Source organism: Gadus macrocephalus, chromosome 7, assembly GCF_031168955.1.
Source record: "Gadus macrocephalus chromosome 7, ASM3116895v1".
In the NCBI taxonomy this organism is placed as follows: domain Eukaryota; kingdom Metazoa; phylum Chordata; class Actinopteri; order Gadiformes; family Gadidae; genus Gadus; species Gadus macrocephalus.
Window position 1 is genome coordinate 22,984,608 of NC_082388.1, and position 25,410 is coordinate 23,010,017.

General features: G+C 45.2%; 2 protein-coding genes across 6 annotated transcripts in view; one reads left to right on the forward strand and one right to left on the reverse strand.

The window, feature by feature from the left end:
* siah2l (seven in absentia homolog 2 (Drosophila)-like) lies at positions 1 to 20,326 on the reverse strand. Of its 5 annotated transcripts, none has more exons than XM_060057469.1 (4): positions 19,781 to 19,920; positions 11,226 to 11,454; positions 4,489 to 4,668; positions 1 to 3,171 (listed from the first exon to the last, which is right to left on the reverse strand). In XM_060057469.1, exons 2-4 carry the CDS (start codon positions 11,433 to 11,435, stop codon positions 2,800 to 2,802), a joined length of 762 nt encoding a protein of 253 aa, XP_059913452.1. In that variant the 5' UTR covers positions 11,436 to 11,454; positions 19,781 to 19,920; the 3' UTR covers positions 1 to 2,799. The 5 variants fall into 5 exon arrangements, with proteins under 5 accessions (XP_059913452.1, XP_059913448.1, XP_059913450.1 ...); XM_060057465.1 differs by lacking the exon at positions 19,781 to 19,920 and adding an exon at positions 13,578 to 14,559; XM_060057467.1 differs by lacking the exon at positions 19,781 to 19,920 and adding an exon at positions 13,552 to 14,559.
* Positions 20,327 to 22,807: 2,481 nt separating this feature from the next.
* Positions 22,808 to 25,410, forward strand: part of LOC132461411 (lymphocyte cytosolic protein 2-like) — a 15,397-nt gene continuing 12,794 nt past the window's right edge. The window contains exons 1-4 of the mRNA XM_060056499.1: positions 22,808 to 22,962; positions 23,138 to 23,590; positions 24,278 to 24,340; positions 24,757 to 24,803. Of these exons, the coding sequence (XP_059912482.1) occupies positions 23,513 to 23,590; positions 24,278 to 24,340; positions 24,757 to 24,803 (188 nt within the window). The 5' untranslated portion in view covers positions 22,808 to 22,962; positions 23,138 to 23,512. The remainder of the gene's footprint in view (positions 22,963 to 23,137; positions 23,591 to 24,277; positions 24,341 to 24,756; positions 24,804 to 25,410) is intronic.

The window sequence follows — 25,410 nt, forward strand, 5'->3', positions numbered from 1 at the left end:
TTTATATATTTTTTAAAACACTTTATTGGCAATGCAGGCTTTCAATGGGAGTCACGGTTGTGAGAAGGATTCAAATCTACCATCTTGTGGGAAAACTGATAATTGTTAGTACTGGAAACATGAGTCTTCTGTTCGAAAACACAACAAATACGGGCATTGGATGATCAGCTAGGAGATTAGGTGTTTGAAAAAGAAAAACAGGATTTGAAAAACAAATAAAATAGTCAGTAAAACTAGGGTGGTTTATGACACATAGACAGACTTTAATGCTTTATGTGTAGCTTCACCAGATTATAATGAACATGACGCAGACAGACACTTTTAGATATTGCAAGCAAACCGCCTTAAAAAAAGGTTAAATTAACTGTACTGCAATCAGAATGTCAAGTTAAGTCCAGAAAACAAAATTGACTTTTTCTTATCTAAATAACTGATTACAAGGTTGAATCAGGGCATTCCCGTTGATTCTTCGCCGTAGGATCCATTATGCTTCATCATTTGTCGGCATCCCTGTTTCTTCATTGCAACAGATGTATTCCCAACTAAAGGACACATGGGTATTTATTTTTTGCTACAACGGATACATTAATGTTTCTTCTTACTTGCCGTCAGGCACAAATTGATAAGCTGTTGTTACCTAAACATTCAAAGCAGTTACCAGTACACTCAGCTCTAAATGTGTTGCTGGTTGATAATAGATTGATTAACACGGTTAAAAACAGCAAGGAGATGCAAACAAAGTCAGGAGTTTTAAAAAGTCCAGAAACATGTGAAACAAACATGAATGACGAGCTGCGTGATTTGTAGGCGATGTATTTCAGAATTATTTAAAATAGACCATTACAGCGCTCATTATTGCAGCTTGGATCAACTCCCAGTTACAGAATTAGGTTAAGTACATGTAAGGTTTGACTTCAAATCAGTACATTTCCTTGTTTTAACACTTCTTTCACACACATTTTGTTACGCACACGTCTGCAGTGACCATTGGGTCGCTGCGTTCGGAACAATGAGCCAACATGAAGGAGTCTGACGGTTCGCTTAATATCGCCAAGGAAGACAGAGTACAACATATTTAAGAACATATCAACATCAGCTTAGAAAATAGCTTCTCACTCTCTGTACAACCTGATAACCTGTTAATACATAAAAAATCTGAACAACACGTAATATGTATTTTTTTTTTGTCTCTTCAAAAAAATATACCATCATTACCGTGAATCCTGTACAATATTAGAAACATTTCCTGGAACGCGACAACTGGGGCCGGCATGTCTTTCACAAGGTTACCTCGCCGTGTGTACAGATGTTCATGTGTGTCTACATGCGTGTGTGTGGGTGTGTGGTGGGTTGTTTCTATATCCCCCCCCCCCCCCCCCCACCCGGATTAACGTCAGTAATGATCAATCAAGTGTGTTACATTTTGATAGTATTTGTTAACTTACAGTCCATTGCCTGTTCTATATACCCCCCTGCAATGCTGCGTATGAAACAGGAGAAGATACTGAGGTGTTTGTGTTCATCAGTAGACAGAAAGGTTTCGTTTGACCCCAGTGGCGCCCCCTAAAGGACGAGCAGGGTTACAGACGTGAAGTCAGAGGTATGGATCAGGGGAGAGGGCCGCTCTCGCCGGGCCAACGCTACACTGAGTTCAGTGGGCCGTCGTTGGGGTCAGCCGGGGCGAGCGGTCATGGAGTGCTCCCGTGCGTTTGTGGAACTCAGTTCAGAAAAAAAGTATCTCGTCCATCCAGTTGCATCGCAGCTCTTACGAAGAAAATAGAATCGCTTTCATTACCAACACATCGATGCATTTCCATCTAGGATTATTCCCTGGGCCGGTTTAAGCAAAGGAAAAATCAAAACAAAAACAATGCTACAATAAGAAAAGCAACAGAACCAACCAGAAGGGGTGGGAGGTGACCAGAGGGGGTTGGGAGGTGACCAGGGGGAGTGGAGGTGACAAGAGAGGGGTGGGAGTTGACGAGAGGGGGTGGAGGTGACCAGAGGGAGTGGAGGTGACAAGAGAGGGGTGGGAGTTGACCAGAGGGGGTGGAGGTGACCAGAGGGGGTTGGGAGGTGACCAGGGGGAGTGGAGGTGACCAGAATGTCTGGATGTGGCCAGAGGGGGTGGAGGTGAGGAGACCAGAGGGGTGTAGTTGACTGGGGTTGGAGCTGGCCAGAGGGGTGGGAGGTGAGGTGACCAGAGATCTGGAGGTTACCAGAGAGGTTGGAGATGACCAGAGGAGTCCGCAGTATAAAAGTAAGGCAGATGCTTGGCAGAGCACAGAAGGGAACTCCTGGAATGTGCGCGCTGTCCTCCATTTTCCCGGTTTTTAATCTCAGATTAAACACCAGGGATTAACTGGCTTTCAAGAGGACAGTCGGTGTGGACGGAGACAAATCAAAACGCTGCTAATAAAATGGGTATTGCCTCGTTAACCAACGGTGGTCCGTACAGAGCAAGAGCGCTAGTCTCACGAAAACACCTTCGCCATGCACCATGCAGTCGAATCCACAAAAACTAACAGAAGTACGCAAACAAAGCTCCCTCACACACACACACACAACCATAACACACACACACGCGCACACGCACACAGGATTCGACCAGTAAGCCCCCAGTGCTCAGACCTGGGGAGGTCGCCATCAATCATTCAAACATTCCCCCGTTATCGACAGATCACGGCCGCAGCCTGGGGGTGCGCGTTCCGACGTCCCACACGACCGACTGTGAACTCAGTCTCCGTCGTAGCGTTCGCCCCCCCCCTCTCCCCTCTCCCCCCCCCGGGGGGGCTTCCGTCAGCACATGGAGATGGTGACGTTGATGCCCAGGTTGCCGTTGTCGGCGAAGAGGTGCGCGATGGACGTGTCAAAGACCAGGCAGTCGCTGTTGAGGATGGCGGCGGCCACGCCGTCGTGGATGGAGCGCGGCGTGGCCTCCCACGTGAGCCGGCGCCGGTTGCCGTTGAGCTCCAGGCGGTAGGCGAAGTTCTCGGCCTGCTTGCGCGTGCCGATGAGCAGCACCACGGCGAAGAACTGCTGGTGGCCCTCGTACTTCTCCTGCTTCTCCAGCACCAGCATGAAGTGGTGGCTGAAGCACGACTGCATCATCACCCAGTCCACGGCGCCCGGCAGGTTGATGTCCGTGGCCAGGAACACGATGTCCTCGCCCTGGGGAGACGCAGGGTGGAGGGTGGCTTTGAGACACGCTTTGGTAACACACGTCTGGTGATCACCATATCGTCAGCCCAAAAGTCTTTTAAGGTTTATCTTGTATTTAGTGTCAAAAAGGCCCAAGTCAAATAGATGACTTGGGCAGATAGTGATTATGGAATGTAGAAAGCACTCCGATTGGCTTAGGATGAACCAAGGAGGCACATTGAATCAGCAGCATTAAAGGTCCCATGACGTTCCACCAGGTGAGAGTGTGATTAGCCGTTACAAGCCGTTTTGAAAATCAGTCCCTTATGGCATCACAAGTGGGCGTGTCCACCTAGATGTGGGTCGGCTTGTGACGGCTAATCACCCTCGCACTTGGTGGCATGTCATGGGACCTTTAAGAGAGTAGAGTTAGGTTAGATGTCTCAATTTGGCCAAAATATAATTAAGGCAATTATGCTATGAGGCTAGCGATATTTACAAAGAAGGCGTGGTTGGAACCTGGTGGGGTCCACTTCACTGAACCATGACCAAGCAGCAAGGCTTCTTGTATTTGCATTATTTATGACATTATTATAGACTGTATGACTAATTGATCGATAAGTAGACCAATCAATCGCGAGATCCATCTACTGGAAATAATCGCCTGTAATGTTTGTTGAGGGCTGTGGTCAGCTGACCATGCTTTGCAGCCCATTGGCTCAGCCTCAGCCAGTCAAATCCCAAGTGCTGAATTTAGGAACTTAACCCCATTAGCGAATTAAAACTACTTCCAATGCAGCATGAATAATTTAATGTTGTAGAAATGTCAAACAGAGCCCTGCCCAGTTTAGTCAACATCTACAGCCCTCACTGGTGTTCTCTGATTGGCTGACTGAAAGTTGTTCCGGAGGCAAGCTGCCCGTGTTGGAATAATATCCCCACATGAAACCGGGAAGTGAGCTCGCAATATTAAGGCAGGGCTACAGGGGAACGTTGAGACGTGTGTTACAACAGTAGCGTAACAACAGTAACGTATATATGTATTATGTAGGTATACTTACTGTATTTACTTACTGAAAATATGTTTTGCGCTTCCAAGTGGGCGACTTTAATATTATATTATTATTAATTAATTAAGTTTAATTTAAGTAAAGGCAACAGGTAATAGTTTATAATTATTGTATGATTTAATGAAAGGGGAGGGGATTAAACAAGTATATACTTCTCCCCACTCCTTTTCAAATGTGTTAAGAAAAAAATGAAAAATAGAGCCTTGTTTCTTGCACATTTGAAAAAACATTTTCAAATGAAATCAAATCAAATAACACATCAGTACTGGGCGGTGACCTGCAGGGTGGTGATGGACTTGTGTGTGTGCATCAGGTGGGGCATGACGGCCTCCAGGGAGCCGTGCCACTTGCAGGTGGCCCCCGGACACGGGCAGGTGTAGGGCCGGAACTCACACACCTCCTCGTGCTCCGGCTTCTCACTGTGGTGGAGGGATAGCCCGCAGCCCGCCGACGAGTACTGCACAGAGAGACAGAGTGAGACACAGAGAGTGAGACCAACATTGAGACAGAGACAGAGACAGAGAGGTAAGAGGGAGCGAGACACAGAAAGAGAGACATACGAGTGAGACGGAGAGAGACAGAGACAGAGACAGAGACAGAGTGAGACACAGAGCGTGAGACACAGAGACAGAGGGTAAGAGGGAGTGAGACAGAGAGACACAACGAGAGTGAGACAGAGACACAGAGAGAGTGAGACACAAAGAGTGAGACACCGAGACAGTGGGTAAGAGGGAGTGAGACAGAGAGAGAGACAAAGAGATTGAGACATGGAGACAGCGAGAGAGAGAGAAAGAGCGAGACAGAGAGAGGGAGAGGGAGAGTGAGACAGATAGAGAGAGACACAGACAGATAAACAGACAGACAGACGGACAAAGAAAGTGAGACGCAGAGAGACAGAGCGAGAGAAGGTCATGGACCTCATGAGGCAAGTTTCAGTGCGACAGCTGGGATCTCATCCGCCACATCTGATATGTGATGCCATTGTATACCGTGTTCAGGGGAGAATAGCGGACGTGAGTGGGTTCAAGTTAGTTTCGTATGCAACATATTCAAATGGTGGGGGGGGGGGGGGGGGAGAAAGCAAGAGAATGCGAGTGTGAAAGTGTGACGGAGTGAAACCCCGAAACTGGGCCAGTCTCTTGAAATGAATGCAGACTTAATATCTGTGTTGAGTGAGCAAACCTCCTGTCTGCACCCTCTGCTTCTGTACCATCATATCCTCATTAGTATACTCATCACCATGAAAGTCTCTGGGCCTTTGTTCCTTCCTCATGGCCTCATCAAACGAAGGAGAATGAAAAGAAAGAAAGATCTGTCCAGATATTGTCTGAGCCTTTCTAAAAAGGTGGGGTGGGCAGGGGGGGGGGGCAGCAGGGACACTAGGCATGACGGCCAGAGTGCTGATAAAAGACAAACACATGAAAGATAAAGGATGCTACATGAAAGCTGTGTGAGGAAAGGAGAAGAGAAAGAGAGCGGCTGAAATTCCCCACCATCCATCAAAGCCCGGAAAACACATCTGTCCTGTGTGTGTGTGTGTGTGTGTGTGTGTGTGTGTGTGTGTGTGTGTGTGTGTGTGTGTGTGTGTGTGTGTGTGTGTGTGTGTGTGTGTGTGTGTGTGTGTGTGTGGTGAGGCAGAATATGAGGAGAGAGCAGGAGAGGAAAGGAAAGAAGGTGTGTGTATGTGCGTGCGTGTGTGTGTTAAAAAAAATGATGAAATGTGAATATTAATTACGACCCCCTTCCCCCAGCGCTATGAAAGCTGAGCGCGAGGGGAAGTATGTCCTCTAAACCAATGTCAGTCATCATGATGACAACGAAAGCCCAGGTTACCGTAAGCTGCACTCACCCATTACCCTGAAAAATTGCAACCCTCCACACCGATTGGCTGTCGATCCCTGATGGCTCAGCTAGTCTCTGGCCGGTACGGCCGGCGCAGTGTTTTCGTTTGCACCTGCGTATAATCTTAGACAGTAGTGGTGGGGGGGAGGGACCCCACTGTGAAGGTCAGAAGTGTATTGGCATGCAGACCCCTCAGCCCTCCCCCCCCCAACACACACACACACACACACACACACACTCTTTGACTCTCTGCCCACATATTCATTTCTGGTTCACTCCGGCTAATGAAGTGCTGCAGGGGAGCCGCCAGAGGACCCAGGGGACGACCCAGACAGCATCAGCCATTCTGTTTGAACATCCTCCTCCCTCTACCATTCATCAGAGAGAGAGGGAAGGAGAGAGAGAGAACCGCCTCCCTCCATCCTCCACCTCTGAGACCCACAGAGAGAGAGAGGCTGAAAGAGAAAGACTTATCTTTATCACAGCATTTGAAATGCTCCGTTCATTCCCGAAAGCCATTTCCAATATGTCGAGGATCAATTGTGACTTTCACACCGCCTCCACACACACACACACACAATATTGTGGTTCCGTTTTCATAGGAAAATGTTGCATGTTTCTGGTTAGATGAAGGCAGTGGCGCTCAGGCCTCTCTTCTCCCGCTTAAAGTGGAACACGCCGCTCTGGGCTGCAGGCTCAACAGCAGGCTTACGGCCGGCTGGCGACGGTGGATTGGGGCGCTTGGAGACGGCTCTCCTAAAGCCCTTCCAGGCAGCGGGGTGTCAAAGGCAGAGGGCTACGACCTGGGCTGAACACACAAAATGATGGATCAACCAAGCCCAGCTCGTATAGAACAAGAGCCCCTAAACCACCAGGGAGGGAGGACACACACACACACACACACACACACACACACACACACACACACACACACACACACACACACACACACACACACACACACACACACACACACACACACACACACACACACACACACACACACACACACACACACACACACACACACACACACACACACGGAGCTGCTGGCAGGAGGGTGAGCAGGAAGCAGAAGCCATCAAAGCGTGGACATTTATAAAGGTGCCTTTGGGCGATATTTCGGTAAAAAGAAGAAAAAGGTATTGTCTGGAACGGTGTTCGATGCACACTTCAGTCTCTAACCGCTTCACTCAACTAGAATTGGAGGACAATTTCAAAGGTCTCGTTGGGAAAACTGAAAGGAAGGAATTTGAGAGGTAAAATAAAACCTGCCTTGCAGAACCAATCAATAGCCTTTAGGGCAGACCTTCATGTTGGGGAAGTCATGTGTTCCTGTAAACACGGCCATACCAACGCACTTTTCTTTTCCCATACTTTTCAACACACATATTTAAACAACGTTGCCGGAAATCCTTAATTTCCCTAATTTTGTGGCCTGAGCAAACATTCGATGATGCAGAATCAAATTATGTCCAAGCTCTCTCTGTGTTACAAAGTCACTCACTATATCTCAAGATTGTGGAGGGGAATTGGGGGAGAGGAGAGCATAATGTCCTGTAAAATATACGAGGTGTAGGTCCGTTGGCGGCCGTTCAAACAACTGACTTGCATTTAGAAATTTCCAGATGTTTTTGCAGGTGGCGAGAACTTCGATTGTCTGTTATCTCGAGACCGCAAATGGTGGAACCGCTTCTCCAAATTGAACTTTAACTAGCTTTTTTTTATAAAACATCTCCAATGAAACAGCCACCTTATCTAATAAACACACACACAATGGTTTGCATCATGCTTTTTACCCTTAGTTTATTGCTGAAATGTCTTGGTCAAGGTGGTCAAGGAGCGGGCTGGGCGTTGCAGTCTTTGTTGAGGGTTTCAGTTCCCAATACACAACCACCCGATGCAGCCGTTTCAGCTCCCTTCAAAAAGCTTTATGACACGGCTATTGTGGAGAACAGTATTACCGATGCAGTATTTATCTTTATTTTTTTCTTTATGAGTATTGCACTTTGTTAATGCATAATAATTAAAAAAAATCGTTACAAAAATAAATAAATATATATTATAGATAATTTTTTATTTTTTTTTATTCTTATAAATTGGTAGTCAAGGGGGGGCTCAATTGTTGTTAAGGCGGGGGAAACACTGATCGTTATGTCCAAGCTAATCAGAAGGAACGCTCTGAAAGTAGAATACCACTGATTGCACCATCATTATCACACCACACCCTACCTCTACAGCCTCCCCCCCCCCCCCCCCATCACAGGGAGCCCAGGGGGCCGTATCCATGACAATGAGGACCCCCCAGGGAGCACTGTGGGCAGCTGCCCATCTGAAAGACCCCCAACGTTATCCAAACGTCTGGTGACCGGCAGTATGCAAGCGCCATTTACTTTATGGGAAGTTAATTATTGAGAGTTTCACCCCAGTGCATTCCTAATATACATAAATTGTGTAAGCACATTTAACATAGCGTACATTATTCACCCACACACACACTTCAAACCACGTTTTAACCAAACCAAGTGTGAACCGTGTTAATAAGAATGTGCATAGCGAGTAATGAGAATATATATACACCGTCATTTAGTACATAATTGCTAATGTACTCCCATTAAGAGAACAGCTTGCTCAAGCGTTGAATTTCCCAATTGCATCTTAATGGTTTTATATTTCGAGACAATTTGGACATAGACCCTTCAACAAATCGCCAACAGGAGCATCTCATCTAGTGTCATACTGCCGAAAGCAAAGCATGAACGCATGATAGGCTGCACTTCACGGTAGGCTACACTCAATTCCGACACATTTTTCCCCATTGCTGGCTGTTCATTAAAGTCATCATTTCTATGTCATAACACAAATAATACTTTGTCTCCAAAATGCAGCCACGCGTAAAGGACTGAATAATGGCTTTGTTTCCCATTTCGGCACATTTTATGCACTACTGGAAGTTAATATTATTATGTGCGTGTGCATTCCATCTCCCAGCGCTCCGCGGTAATGACATTTAAACGCGGCACGCACGGCTCTCGGGTTTCTCCCTGGGTAGAAGCTATTCATGAGCATCAATTCTGAAATATTCAAACCGTTACGGGAACACAGATGCCACAGCGTTGCCATCCCGTCAGTGAGTAAGGAGTGAGATCATGATCAAACGATGAGGTGCCGAGTGGCACACGATGACACCCTGAGGGGCGGAGAGCGGTGAGGTCATCACCAGGGGGTCCGAGGAGGGCTGGCTGCTCCCGGGGGTGGTGGTCAATTCGACCCGTTCAACATCATCTCAACTTCACCCAGCTGCGGACCACCATGAATGAGGGCTGTGCAGTTAATCGAATTTTGATCGTTATTTTCGATTTTTGGGTCAAACGATCTCCAAACTAAAAACTGACATTGAGTAGAAACTATATATATATAAAAAAATAATTATAATATCTGGAGGTTTTATAGAAATCGCAGAACAACTGGATACAGATTCGTCCATTACTTTCAATTTGAACATAAGGTGAATTCTTTTAAGGTTACATTTCATAGTCATCAGTTAGAAAGTGTTTTTCTTTGGAGAGAAAATGCTGAATAAATCCATCATGTTTTCGAACTCAAAAATAATCATTTGAATAGTCATGATTTCAATATTGACCAAAATAATCGCGACTATGATTTTTCTCCATGATCGAGCAAGCCCTCCTACTATGAAGGAAAGCGGCCTCATGGCGGCCACCAGGACACGGGTTGTTTTGCAGCGTCAGGGACCGCCTCGCGGTGCCAGCGCTGCGGAGAGCTCCGGTGACAGGGCGCCACCTCAGGTTACCCGTATGCATTTTTAATGACTGGCGTTGACGCGAGCCGTCCGAGCGAGCAAGTGGAGGGAGCGCAAGAACAAATTGCTGTGGAGGAGATCGATCAACGCACAGCGTTTCGGCCGCCACTCGCAGAAAGACAACGCAGACGGACGGCAGGAATCCACAGACTCAGCGTTCATAAATCAACAAAACACGTGCATTAACCCCCACCTCCTGGCCCCAGTCCTGGGGCGGGGGAGGGCTTAGATCAATGCCAATCTGTCTAAGAGCTTGTGTGCGTGTTAAAAGTTTAAACGAAGGAAAGGCTCAGTGAAATGTGTTTACTTGAGACACCGGCGACAGAAATCACCCACATCCCTCAACTGGTGGATCTCGCGTTTGACATGTACACATAATGGGCGGAGTAGGATCATTCAGCACCGTTTATGCCTCTCCTTCTTATTTTGCACACAGCGGATGGCTCGTGAAGGACTCGCCTCTTCGAGAGATTCAGGAATTATCACAGAGCTTTCAGGGGAAGGTCCCGGTCGCTGTTTAAATACATCAGTTGAATTCTATCGGACTGTACTGCACTGCATCTTCCAGATCGTAGAACAAACGACTGCTGTGTTACAGGGGTTTCGATTGTATGCAAATGAATAGCGGGGAAACGGCAGAAGAGGACCGGGCGAGGGAAACAGAAGCACAGCTCTTCTGCTGTACAAGAGGCTATTCTTAGCACTAAGCAAGCAACCCAGGGTGCAACAATAAATATTAATTCTGCTGGTGGTGAATAGAGCCTTGACATGGTAACACCATTCCACCAGTAGAAGTAGAACGCTACGTTTGAGTGGGAATGGCATGTATGGCCACCTTGAACTGTTCACAATCGGAATACCATTGGGGAAATCTTTTACATTTGTATTAAAAAATGAAAGAACAGCAAATCCAAATCTATCATACTGTTTAGATGCCGTCCATCATCAAAATGTAAAATGCAACAGAAGGTTACTGGAAGCCACCAGTCTGAGATCTCCAGTTCCATATGATTCTGACTCCAGTATCTCCTGATATTTGCAGACTGTAGTGATTTCCATTTGCCTCCCTCTGTACTGGGAGAGCAATACTTGATACAGCACGGGTCGCTGAGCCCCAAGGAGAATGCATGGTGTATTTTAAACCTGAAGGCCATGTGAGGCAGGCAAGGGGAATACCACAAGCGCCCCCAACGTGTTGGGGGTTAAAACAACCGCCGGCCCCCCACGAACGCGGTCTGATCCCCGCAGGCCAGCGACGGAATCGGAATGGAAAAAACAAACCAAAAAAAAACGAACTTAAGCAACCGTTTCCGCCGGGTAACCACGGCAACGTCCCCGACAGTCCTTACCTGGTTGCCAGGCTGGGGTTTGGTGTGGCAGATCGGCCGAGAGGCTCCGCCCCCAAGCCCGCCCTCTGACCCCTGCTGCTGTGGTCCTGCACTAGCGGCGGCCACTGCGGTGGTGGGGGACCCCACCCCTCGGTGGCGGTGCCAGCCCAGCAGGCAGCGCCACTGAGCCAGCTCCCTCAGGAGGGGCAGGCAAGACGCCGGGCACAGCATGGGGGAGTGCTTCTCAAAGCTGTCACACACACACACACACACACACACCATGTTAAACACATGTTCCTACACAAAATAGCTTGACACACACACACACACACACACACGCTCGCATACACACACACACACACCATGTAAAACGCATGCCTCTACACAAAATAGCTTGTCACACAGACAGACACACACCATGTTAAACACATGTTCCTAGTACACAAAATAGCTTGACACACACACACACACACACACCTGCTCGCACACACACACACACACACACACACACACACACACACACACACACACACACACACCATGTAAAACACATGCCTCTACACAAAATAGCTTGTCACACAGACACACACCATGTTAAGCGCATGCACCTACACAAAATAGCTTGACACACACCATGTTAAAAGTTTGCCCCTTCACAAAATAACTGGACACACACACACACATGCCCTGACATACACACACCATGTCAAAAGCATGCACCTACAGAAGATAGCTTGACACAAACACAAGCGCTCGCATACACACACCATGTTGAATGCATGCCCAACACAAAATGACCTGAAAAACACTCACGCAATTACACAATTACTTGACACACACACCACCTTCCCCTATTACTTTCACGGACCAATAAGCCTTTCCAACTCAACAACTGTTAGAGCTGAGAGTCTTCACATTCCTTAGACACACACACACACACACACACACACACACACACACACACACACACACACACACTAAAGGCCTTCCTTCATGTGGTCAGTCCACCCTGCCAGAGTCCCAAGCATGCTGACAATGGTCCAGGTAACAGAGTCTGATCCCCAGCTGCCCCAACACTGGAGGCTATTCATAAAGCACGCTCTTATGGCTGCGGCGGGACCAGAGATCACACGGCATGGAGACAGACAGGGGGAGACCGGCCGCGAGAGAGAGACTAGATGTAAAGCTCAACAGATGGTAAGGAAGATGAACACGTCAAAGAGACAAAGAAAGTTTCCAAAAAAAAAGAGAATTACGACTAATAAATAAAGAAAATAACAAATGAATACCAGGAAAGGCTTCCACATCCACATGAAAACAACGTGTTCAACTTCAGTCACTATAAGAACTCGAGACTTTTGTGCAAAGAGGTTTTTCTCCGCCAGTAGTACAGTAGAGAAAGAACGTCAAAAACGGGACATGTACAAAACGGGAGAAAGACAGAGACAGCTGTCAGCGTGCTGCTAACTATAACAAATCTGGAGCGCACACGTGCATGCGTGTGCACGCGTTTATAGTAACCTGTAAGCATTCCCCATGCTTTTAAAACGAGTGGAATGAATGACACATTTGGGTTTTTGTCTATAAAATATGAATGAACAAAAAATTATTTCCATGGTCTACCCTTTTCCACACAGCAATCCTGCCAGCAATATCACAGATACATGCAAACAAAAACACTTGCAGTGCCCCTTCCTTTGGTATGCCTCATTTACATTCAAATGTAAATCTGTCAGATGAATGCTATAAATAGACAATCACATACCCAACAAGAAAACAAAAACAAAGAAGAGCTGGCCCTAGTAAGGACAAGAGTTAAAACCAGTAAAACGTCTCTCTCTCTTTTAGTCTTTTGTCATCATTAAATCCCTTGTCTCCCTTTCATCACTCGCTCCCTCTCGGTCACAGTCTCTCCTGCTCCCTCTCCCCTGAAGACCAAAAAAATCATAACACTCGCTGCAACCAACCAGCCAACTGCTCAACGCTTTGAAAAATGCAGTGAATAACACACCAAATTGCAGATCTGATATGCAGCCAGGAAAAGCCTTCAGAGAAACACACACACACACACACACACACACACACACACACACACACACACACACACACACACACACACACACACACACACACACACACACACACACACACACACACACACACACACTTTAATTGACATGTCTTAGTTGAAAAACACAACAAACATGTTGGGGTTACACAAACACAACATCAGGAAAAATCCCAACACAAACACACAGCCACAAGAAAACATGCATACAGAGGACATGCCAAATCAAAGCCACATCTTTGTCTGCTACACAAGGAAGGAAAATACACACATACTCACACACACTGGCACGCATAAATACATACAGATACACACTGTCTCTTGGCGCTGTGCTGCTCTCCTCGTCTGTCTGCCGTTCTGTCGCTCTGAGCAGTGAATCCCTGCATGAACACCCCTCCCTCTCTATGCCTCCTTCTCCCTCTCTCTCCCTCTCTCTCTCTCTCTCTCTCTCTGCCTCCCGCACTCTCTCTCCCCCTCCCTCCCTGAGCTCTGACAGAGCGAGCATCAGGCGGTCCAGGCAGAAAAACATTCCCTCACCAGCCAACCACCACGCACACACACTGCTGCAACACTGTGTGTGCACATACACACCATAACAATGTGATGCCGCGTACGCCTAACCAGGATAAGACAATGAGAGAGTGTGTGTATGGTCATGTGTGTGTGTGTGTTTATGTGTGCGTGTGTGACAGATGGATCATACAGTAGCTGCAAGGTAACCCCCTCAAACATCTGCTGACGGTCCATTCTTACCTATTTGAAAACACATGCAGAAACACCACACACACACACACACACACACACACACACACACACACACACACACACACACACACACACACACACACACACACACACACACACACACACACACACACACAACCATCATGCCTCCAGCATAGATTCCTCTCTGCACAGAAAGGTCCATACGCTGTCTTATGATAAATACATTTGCTTATTAGTTGCTAGTAGAGGATAAACTGCCTTTAGGGGGACAGTGTATGTGCTTAAAAAAAGGCTGAACCAATACAATTTAATTCATTTTATAATAATTCATTGCATTTATATATAGTGCTTTAAGAAGACGTGCAAATGGCTTTACAGAGTGAGTGAGTGAGTGTCACCTCATACTCCACCGTGCTAAAATCGATATGGCAAAACACCAATAATGCCAGAGGGAGGATTGTAATCCGACACCAGTAATGCACATCCCTCGCTTGAGTCCCACTCCACAAGAAAGGCCTGGTTAATTGAGAATATACAAAAAATAAATGTCTCTTACAATTCACAAGAGAAACCACAAGACTGAGCCTTAAACTAAGACCAATTTTGCTTGCATATTGCATATTGCACATCTTGCATATTCTTCTGAATAAAGCTTATTACTTGCACCAATGTAAATTATTTGAGAGTACGTTCAGTTAATTTATATACTTTCATCAGGGATGGGCCGGTCCATGTTTTTCATGACGAAATTTAGATTTACGTTTTTTTTTTTTACATGCAAGTCTTAAATAGAACATTTAGAGGTTTATGAACATGGGTAATGGCAAACATTAGTCCTCTTTGACTCCTGGGACGTGGCATAGACCAATTATCGCATTGCGGATGGGCCCTCACTTTAAAGACCACAGTCTCGGTCTCGTGTGGAATGATTTCATGTGACAATCAAGTCGCATCTTTATGGAAATATAACTTTCAAATGATGATTAGAAAGATGAGCTGCTGTGACAGATAAATTAAAAGGGGACATATTATGACAACAACACTTTTCCTGGGATTTGGGGTTTTGGGTCTCTGGTGCTCCCACGCGCGTTCAAACTTTGAAAAAAGTCTGTACATGATTTACTGAGTGAGATGTGCATTTCTGAAAGTACCCCGCCTACAGTTACCAAAGGAGCGAGTTAGTTTCGACGCCCCCTCCTACGTAGGAAGTAGGGATGTCAATAACTTTTGAGGGTTGAATAATCAGTGGGTGGTATGAACGAATAATCGATTATTCGATGTGTGCCGACATTCACAAAGGCAGCAATTGATCATCGGCAAGAAATCACTTTATATCTTATAAGGGACACTGTAATATTTTAAGTCATTTATTACCTCAAATCAACGTATTCATTCAGAAATAAGTCCTCATTGGTGTAAAATTATCTCAGCCAAAAATCCCACTTATCCTCCTGAGCGAAGAATAATTAATATGTTTTTACATAGGGTAAAAGCTTCATGGAGGCTTCCATGTTCTTCCGGTCTATGAACTGCCGAGAGGGACAAAAAGCACTACGTGGTACAGGAAATGCAAACACGTTTTCACTCTGAGCCAGCGTGAATGATGACTGAAATAATTCACTATCTTGCTCGAGGAATAATTACTCCTACATCATTAGCTTACACTAATGATTCAATGCAGTTTGAAATTTTGCTGCCGGTCTGCCGCCGAGCTACCCCCACTCCGGACTGCCGCCGTCGAAGCCGTCCTGCCGCCGCCGAAGCTTCGGCGGCGGCAGGACGGCTTCGACGGCGGTGTACTCCTGCAGCTGAACTGCCGCCGAAGCTTTCCGGCTGCTCCGGCGGGTGTACTCCAGGAGCTGAACTGCCGCCGAAGCTGGCAGGTCCAGCGGGGATAGGTCTCGGCGGCGGCTCCGGCGCGGGGAGCTCGGCGGCAAGTCCGGCAGCTCCCGGAGTACAATCGCTTTCTCCTCCATGTCGCGGTTCATGGACTTCAGAGAGTCAAGGCCAAAGTTCCTTTCCCCCAATTCTTCCCCAACCACGGCCGAGATGTCCCCCACTACGAGTCTTTACTTGTTGTGGAAGTACCAGAGACATCAGACGCAGTCTTTATGATTCATAATATCATCCGAGGCGCACATAGCTTTTGACCGTGATATTAGATATATTATTATATAAATACTCATATATAATATTATTATTATATTATATTATTATATTATATGATATAGAGCTCCAGGAGTCCGCAAACGGTAACAATCCCTTCTCCTCCATGCTGTGGTTCAGTCTGACAGCTCATTGGTCAATGGGCAGCAGCTCATTTGCATTAAAGCTACAGACACCAGAAACAGCACATTCTGAAGGGACTGAAACAAAGGGGAATAGCGGTAGGCTAGCTAAAAGCTATTTCCAGCAAACAGCTTCAAAAACATTTTTTCTGGAACTCAAATATTATGTTTACTTTTTGGGAAAACACCATAATATGTCTCCTTCAAATCTCATTTTTGAACATATGTACGACCATATTGATGTGTACGACCAGCTCGAAACACTTGAATTTCATTGCCAGCAATGACTGCTACTGCATGTTTGTTGTGGATTTTAATTAGTCAATATACATCATTATTTTTTTTCCAAAAAAGCTAATATTTCCTTCAGTTTCACCACCACAGCCTATGAAACTGTTAATCAATGGTAACATATACACATGCACATACGGAAACAAGTGGACGAAGGCATCATTGGGACAAACACTATTGCCCAATCCCAATGTCCGGACTCACGGACTGCGCGTTCTCGCGAAATTATCAAGGCTTTAGGGCTGTCCCATTGTCGAATTCTATACATTATCCCGCTTATTACACGGCTACTTGCCTAAACGAAAAAATAACTTCATGGTGTGTCTTTTTACAATTTATTTGTAACCAGCATTCGTAGTGTTGATCAGCAGAGAAATAGTCCGCCAAAGAGGTTGACATCGCATAGCAACCGAAGACGCTGGAGTTGACAAGTTACCGGACTATATGCGGAGTGATACCAAAGACGTCATCGGAGACAAAAAATACTGTTTTCCTTTACAGCCTCTTCTATAATATGAATGATTTTAGCTTGTGTGTGCCCGTGCCCGCGATAAATCACACACAAGCTAAAATCATTCAAATTAATGTGCTTTATTTTTATCTTGCACTATTGGAGCACGTACTACTTTCTTGCGCTCCGCCTCTGACTACGAGATGGCTAGTGTTACAACTTTCTGCTGTCGGCTCCCAGACACATTCCCTCCAGGGCTGATGATCTCTCAGAGGCAACACACCCTTCACTTTGACCGGCAGTGGGTCTGCTTATAGGTCGGAATATGATATCGGAATATCAATTCTTGCCGGGTGCTTTATTCTTTTACACACAACCAGACTCGATCATTACTTCACTAAACTTACATGCACGCTACCGCTCGCTTGTCCACTGCACTCACACGCTGACACCACACACACACACACACACACACACACACACACACACACACACACTTTCTCGTGCGCACCAGATACTTTCTCGTGCGCACCAGATACTTTCTCGTGCTCATGAGAAACGTTTTGTTGTGATGCAAAACGTCCGTGGGTGGGAGAACTCTACGTACATATAAGGGGCGGGATTGAGCAGCTGAACATGGTTTGTAGGCTCAGAGAGCAGCGGTCAGCTTTATAAAATAACGCTCGCAAGGCAACATCAAAATAATATACCGGTATGGCGATATTGTCTCAACTACATATCGCTTTCAAAACTATACCGGTATAATTTTAAAACCGGTATATCGCCCAGCCCTACCTTTCATAATTCAGCCAAATGTAGCCCATTCTGACTTATGATTAGTATGTGTAGGCCAATTATCACCTAAATTATTCAATACATCCTTTATACTGAAGTATTCAAAAGTAAAAAAAATATTTTCTTATATCAATAAAATGCTGTAGCCGATTGTTTTCATTGCATTTACAAAAAATAAATAAATAAATAAATTAAAATGAGAATTCGCAAACCGGCAAGTGTCAGCAACGTATTTGTCATTAAATGTGGCCACGGTAACATGTGCTCTCGTGAAGTGCTGTCCCAATCCCATATTACCTATCTGGCCTCACAAACTCACTCACTTAGCACCTGAGATCAATAAAGACTGAGTCCTTAGGGCTCACTTTGGGATTGGGCCAAACAATGCACACATGACTTTGTGTGCCCCTAACTAGGGGGGGTACTATGTGTACAGAGTTATAGAGACATGATCTTTTCATCTGCATCCCCCCCCACACACACACACACACACACACACACACGTGTATTCAGTTTCAAGTGAACATGAGAAGTAGCTGAGACAGGAGAGACAGCGAGTGAACAGAAGAACAATAAGACGGAGAGACAGCGAGTGAACGTGATGGAGATGACAAGGCTTCTTCTCTCAATCCATATGTTTAAGAACAATTTTTCATAATTGTGTTATTCTGCAAACTATTGCAAGTAATTAAGACCCATAACCTGAACATACCACACATAATAATCACCTTAATTGCTTAATCATTATAACTTCCAAGTGAAAGATATAGGTTTATTGACATTAGATAAACGCAGTATACTATAACCACACACACTGACACACACGCATAAAGTTATTATAGGCCAGTGATGTATTACACATGACAACAGACTTTGGAATGAACGTTGATGGCTTTCAATAAATGGCCTTGGCAAATTCAAGCAATGGAACCAACCAAGCCTTGTCTGACCTCTGTACTATTGCCTTTGTTGTGTGTGGATGTCCGGTTTCATGTCTTTTAGTTGTATTTTATTCTATTGTTATTTTGCCTTCATCTTTGCCAGCTGAATGCACTATGTACAGCACTTTGGTCAGTGCAAACTGTTTTACATTTTACTTACTTTTTTACCTGATAAAGCAAATGAGCCATCAATTTGTAACATCCAACTACAGATAATCCCCTCAGGACACATGGCTGTTGTACACATCATCAATACCCTCCACCTTATAACGTCAGGTTCTATTATCTGCCAATTGAGGAAGATTTCCCACAGCGTCTACCCCCACTCAATCTAGATACTATAGGAACCCAACAGAGGGATAATTTGGATTATAGAGTTGTGCATACTAGTGCTTTCATACATTTGTACGAAGTTTGGTGTTTACACAATGCCATGAAACACTAGTTTCATAGTACAAATGAAAACGTTATCTTCTTCGCCACATCTTTTGCAACTTGCAGGATAGAGGAAAACCGTACACTTGCGGTGTGTGTGTGTGTGTGTGTGTGTGTGTGTGTGTGTGTGTGTGTGTGTGTGTGTCATTTCTGCTGTGTCTCAAACCAAAACACACTAATAAATATGTTTCAGATCATCTGCTGCTCTTCATATTCGTTGCGTTCTCGACATTCTGCAAGTCACCTAACTGAGTAAATAACAGCATGTTACCAGTCTGATTAATCAATGGTTTCATGGCTCTTGTTCTACTATTTGAATCAGACATGGTACAGAAATAAATAAGGCTGGAAAAGCATGAAACGTCCTCGCGTGTTTATGTTTGTGATGTGGATCCTAGCGCAGGGCTGGAAAACACACCCACCTGTCAGCGCCTGCTAGCTCATTAGCATTAGCTTTATTTCAAGCTAGTTAGCCAAAAGTTTACTTGGGTAGGCACTCAGCATGTTCTCCGTACCGTTCCTCGCCCCGCTGGGTGACGGGTGAAGCCAGCTGGCTGCATGTTCGACTTCTCGACCCTTACCTTGCAAGGAAATGGCAGATTCGAGGCAACTTTCTCCATGGCCAGGTTCCTGATGCTCGGGGTGAGAGGCCCTCGGCACGTCGGGCAGCAACTGAGCTTTTGGCGACACTGGTTGCAAACTAGATGTCCGGCCTGACATTGTAGAATGGGTGGCAAGACGTAGTCGAAGCATACGGGGCACTCGAACAACGCAGTAAGTTCCGACGCCTGTCCGGGTAGGTTCGCCGGGGTTAAGGATGCTACGGAGCAAGGGGCACCAGACCCCGACCCGGGTACGGAACCCACCCCCGCCGCAGCTGCAACTGCTGCGGCGGCCGCCCCAGATCCTCCGTGCTTTCCTCCGCCCGCCTTTCCGGCCCCTAGTCCTCCGCTTCCACCTCCCGCGGAGGATGGACGGCTCATCGCAAACAACTCAACTCCCTTGCTTATACCTTGGAACTGCCAAGCGTACTCTGAGCGCTCTACTATCGCTCCGAGTAGCATCCCCAAGTCCCCGAGAAACACAACATGGCGTCTGAGTGTTTGTATTCTTCTGTGATGCGCTCATTGGTGCGGGCGGGTGGGGTACGTTCCGGATTGACAGGTTAACATCCAATCAGACAACAGAAAAAAAAAATCGCATTACAACTTACATTCAGATGTACGATTGAATTATAATTTAGAATGGTTCCTTTTTCAATGCCATTTAGCTTTGTGTTTTACTATTTTAAAATGCATGTAAATTAGTAATACATGTTTAAGACATTGAGATGTGTGCTCTACTTTATTCTTTATTCGCAACATTTATTATGCTGCAGGCTCTATGTTTTATTGATCATTTTTTTAAATAGTTTCTGCTGTAGTGGAGTTCCTCTTGTTGTTTGTTACCCAGCACCGGAAATACAAGAACACATTTTGTTGCATTTCCTCATTTAGACTGTAAATATGTTGAAGCAGCAGGGCTACTCTGTTTCAGTGGACCCTCTCACAGACCGACGGGCTTCAATCTGGGTGAAAGAGACGTTTCACTTTCTTTCACTTCAAATCTGTTTTGACCAGACCAATCATGCTTCTGGAAACAAATATTGCTAAACTTTTGCTGCATTTTCTGTCTGTCAATTTTTCCAATCAACACCGTGTAGACTGTCCATTGTAGAAATGCACGTAAATGTGAAAAGTTGTTATCTTCAGTAGTATTCTCCGTGACGAAACAGAAAACCAGGGTCGTAACCACGCCTCCTGCAGTTTCTGGTATCCGGCCCAGGCTCTTTGTCGGCTCCCCCCAGTAGTGCTGCTGGAATAGTACGACTGCAGGATCTCATTATTATGGATTTATTATAATTATGGGATACCTGACATGATCAAAATTGTGATCTACCACGTTTTCAACGGATGCATAACAGCCACTATGCTGTCAAGTTTAAATTCCTTTACTGTCAGGTACATTCTGTGGGGCAAGTACGATAGTCAATGGTGCGAAGCCAGTAATTTTTACATTCAGTTTGAATTGTTCCATGAAGTACGGATACAGTGGGACACCAAATCCCAAAGATGTGTAAGTGTCGTCATAAAGTGTTCCCTCCACAAACTACCCAGAGGTCTGTGAATGCCTGTGTGCTTCATAGGCCTACCGGGATGTCATCACATGAGCAACGGCTCTTGTTGTTCTTTCGCTTCCTGGCTTATAAAAGGACCAGGAGTTGTTTGATAAAACACATCAAACATCTTGTTGTTGGTGAAGTATATTGTGCAAGACGAAAGATGTAGTGCAAGATAAGTGGTTTCATACAAAGCAAAATGTCACTTAAATGTTTTACGATTAACTGCCACTTTCTGGACTAACACAATTCAGAGGGGATCAAATAATGAATTGTCTCTCGCTGTTGACTACCGTACATATTTCTTCCGAAACAAGGTTCATGGGGGACAGCAGAAGGGGAGTAGAATGCTAAATAAAACCTATATTACTGACTTGCCCAGTGATTCGACCCAGCAGATGTCAATCAAACTGGTGGATGACCTATAACAAAATCAACTTTGAATATATCAACAGAATTATCAGTTTAAATTTGGCTGATCATGCTTTCTTTTTAATCATCATTTATAATGTGGTATTTGGGCGGCAGTAGCTCAGGAGGTAGAGCTGGTAACCTGAAGGTTGCTGGTTTGATCCCCGGCTCCTCCTAGCGTGTGTCGAGGTGTCCTTGTGCAAGGCACCTAACCCTAACTGCTCCCGAAGAGCTGGCTGTCGCCTTGCATGGGTGACTCTGCTGTCGGTGTGTGAATGTGTGTGTGAATGGTGAATGTGAGGCAATATTGTAAAGCGCTTTGGGTGGCAAATGGTCAAAAAGCGCTGTATAAATGCAGTCCATTTACCATCCACTCTTCTTTTTGTGATGGATATTTCACATGATTAAAGAATGGAAATAAATAAATAATAATAATTGAAAGGTTAGTGTTAGGGTTAGGATTAACCCTAATCCTAGGGGTCACTCAAAGACACTTTAAAAAGCATTTATAGTCCAACAATAAATAACTATATTATTATTATTACTTATATTTTTATATATCATATTATTTAATTTGACGGATTGTGTTTCACGTCTTCATTGTGCTCCAGAATGCTTTATCCTTTTACTCAAGGAAAAAAACATCCTAAGTACTTAACACATTGTCCATCATCAATCTTTTGCCGCCGCAGACAGTCAGCATCTGCCACTGCACAAGTTGGAGGGGGCGGCAGGGTTGATGTCTGCTCCCCTCAGCCCTTCTTCTTTGTGGTGAAGTGTGTGCTGCCTGCTGCTGCTGCTGCTGCTGCTGCTGCTGTCTTCCTCCATTCTATCTTGTGTCGTTGTGTGCAGTCAGTCAGAGAGTGTGCACTTCCTCTGCATTGGTCTCAGAAACTCACCCAGCACTACAGAGCAAGAGAGAGAGAGAGAGAGAGAGAGAGAGAGAGAGAGAGAGAGAGAGAGAGAGAGAGAAAGAATACCAGTCTCACATTAGCAAGGAAGTATGAGAGACCAATGAAAATAAATGTATAGAGAGAAGGCGGAGATACAGAGAGAGAGAGAGAGAGAGAGAGAGAGAGAGAGAGAGAGAGCGAGAGAGAGGGAGCGAGAGAGAGAGGGGGGGGGGAGTGAGAGAGAAGAGGGTGAGTTAGAGAGAGAGGAGCCATTTTATTTCAGAGGAGTCGTGGTAATCAGGTACATTTTCCTTTTTTCTATACTTTACAGGCCTTTAAACTGATACAATTTGGTGAACCACAGATACGCTACTTTAGAACTTGAAATATACACAATCAACGGCCTACGGTGATATTACTTCATGATTCTTTCTGATGTAACTTCTCTGGACGTTGCTTGACATTTTTTTTTGCAGAAGTGCTCTGAGCGTCGCCGAGGGCCATTCCGCCTGCTGAGAACGGAGCTGAGCTGGAACTGAAAACCAACCGACCCAACGCCCTCGAACTCTGCTGAGGCTGAGCGCTGCGCACCAGAACCCACTCAGCCAGCTCCTTTACACCCGAACCTTGAGGAGCTGAGGCCCCAGAGCCGACTCCTACCCCCCCCGCCCCCGCCCGCCCCCTACCCGGGAGAGCAGGGATACTTTCCGCCATCTTCTGTACCGAACTCTGTCCTCAAACACGATCGCTCTCCTTTTGGATGCAAACCGTCGGAGGATAGAGCAGCTGGGCCCCGGTCGGTGTGAACCTATCTGAGGACATAGGGGGCTGTGAGGAGAGGCGAGCGCAAGATGAGTTTTGAGAGAATGCCCCCCAGGTCGGAGGTGTTGGGATGGAGCCCCCCCCGCCTCGCCGACTTCCTCCGAAAGGTAAGAGCTCAGATCTCTCTGTTCGTTCATCGTTGAACTATTTCAGATTTTTACATATTTAATAGGTTCTGCTGCTTTTCACCCTAAAGCCCACAAACTAAATATGGGCGTACTCAATGCACCTTATCAGGGGGAATACTTGATGACTGCCGTTTTGTGGTTTTATTTGTTCTCTGTGATTCATGGGACAGCTTGTGAACCTTAACCTAATGAGCTAGTTTTACTTGGCATCTGGGGGCATTTACGTTATACCATAAAATAAATTAAAAAGAAAAAACATAAATTCAGACACGTCTCGCCTCAGACAAAAAGCTCATCATGTGTTGCAACACAATCTTGAACAAAAAGCATTTTGATAATGAAAGTGTGAGTGTGTGTGTGTGTGTGTGTGTGTGTCTGTGTGTGTGTGTGTGTGTGTGTGTGTGTGTGTGTGTGTGTGTGTGTGTGTGTGTGTGCGCGTGCGTTTGAGTGCATGTGTGTGTGCATGTGTGCGTGTTTGAAGATGTGTCGAATGTTATAGGAAAAAGTACACAAACAAAATGATATTGTGACATCTTCGAATGTGGTTTTAACCTTGGATTTTCATCATGTTTCACAATTTACTTTGAATAGAAATGTGTGCCATCATACTATTTCCATCTTGTCTGTGTATATTACGAATGCTTTCACCAATATGATCCATTTCAGATGAACCTTTCAGGGAGTGATAAAGTAGTGGTCAAGTCCTCAATGAATGGAGCCAGGTTTCTGGTAAGTTCGCTCTGTGTCTACTCTCTCTGCTGATATGATATATATATATATATATATATATATATATATATATGATTAAGCAACCTATAATAACTGTATACAGCAATAGCTTATATTGACGTGTAGTGAAATGACTGATGCTGTCATATGACACTGTCATGTGACATATGTCACATAAAAAAGTGTATTCCAATGATAACCGTTATTACTTTCAATAACGTACAGCTTATACCTTTGAGAAAATATGAATGCATTGTACAAGTTTTCATGCAACACTATTTAAAAAATAGTACAATACAAAACCGCACACATATCATGAAAATGATTCCTGACAGTATTGATACTTTTATTTTGCTTACTTCTTTTGACCATTATTAATTGGATATAACGATTTTGTGTCCTTCTGCATTTTATAGAACATGACTGAAAACGATGTATTAAAGTTCCCAAAGCTACATGCTCCGTAAGTACGCAAGTAAGCCCCCGTTGGTTAGAAACTGCCCTAGTTTAACATAAGCAGCAGTTTTTTGTGGAAAAGCATGAGACAGGTCCACAGGAATAAAAGAAACAGGAAAAGGAAAACATGCATTGAAGCAATCTAAGAAGAGGAAGGCACCGCCTAATAAAAGACAGAAAAACACAAATAAGAATGAAGGAGAAGGAGGAATAAGAAATAAGGAGTTGAGTAGTGGCTGAAAGAGTGACCAAGGAGGAAGAGAAGTAGAATAAATAGAAGCAACATGTCGAGCTGAGAACAGGAAGGCGGCATCCAACAGAGGAAGAACCAACTTCAGAAAAAGATAAAGAAACGGAAGCAGGGATGCCAGGTCTGTTTCGTAATATGGGCACAAGATATGGTGTAGGTTTTCTTCTGCCAAAGGGAGAAGACAAAAAAATGCAATAAAATGAGCCAAATTCAAGCTGCGGAATAAAACCCAAACAGCCAGGGCTCGGTCTCATCGGTTTGGGCATGCCAAACAGCTGGATTGTTATTCAAATGTTATTTGTTCTGACGTAATTATTCCTCTCCTTCTTTGTCTTTGTTTCTCTCTGTCTCCTCTCCATTCTCA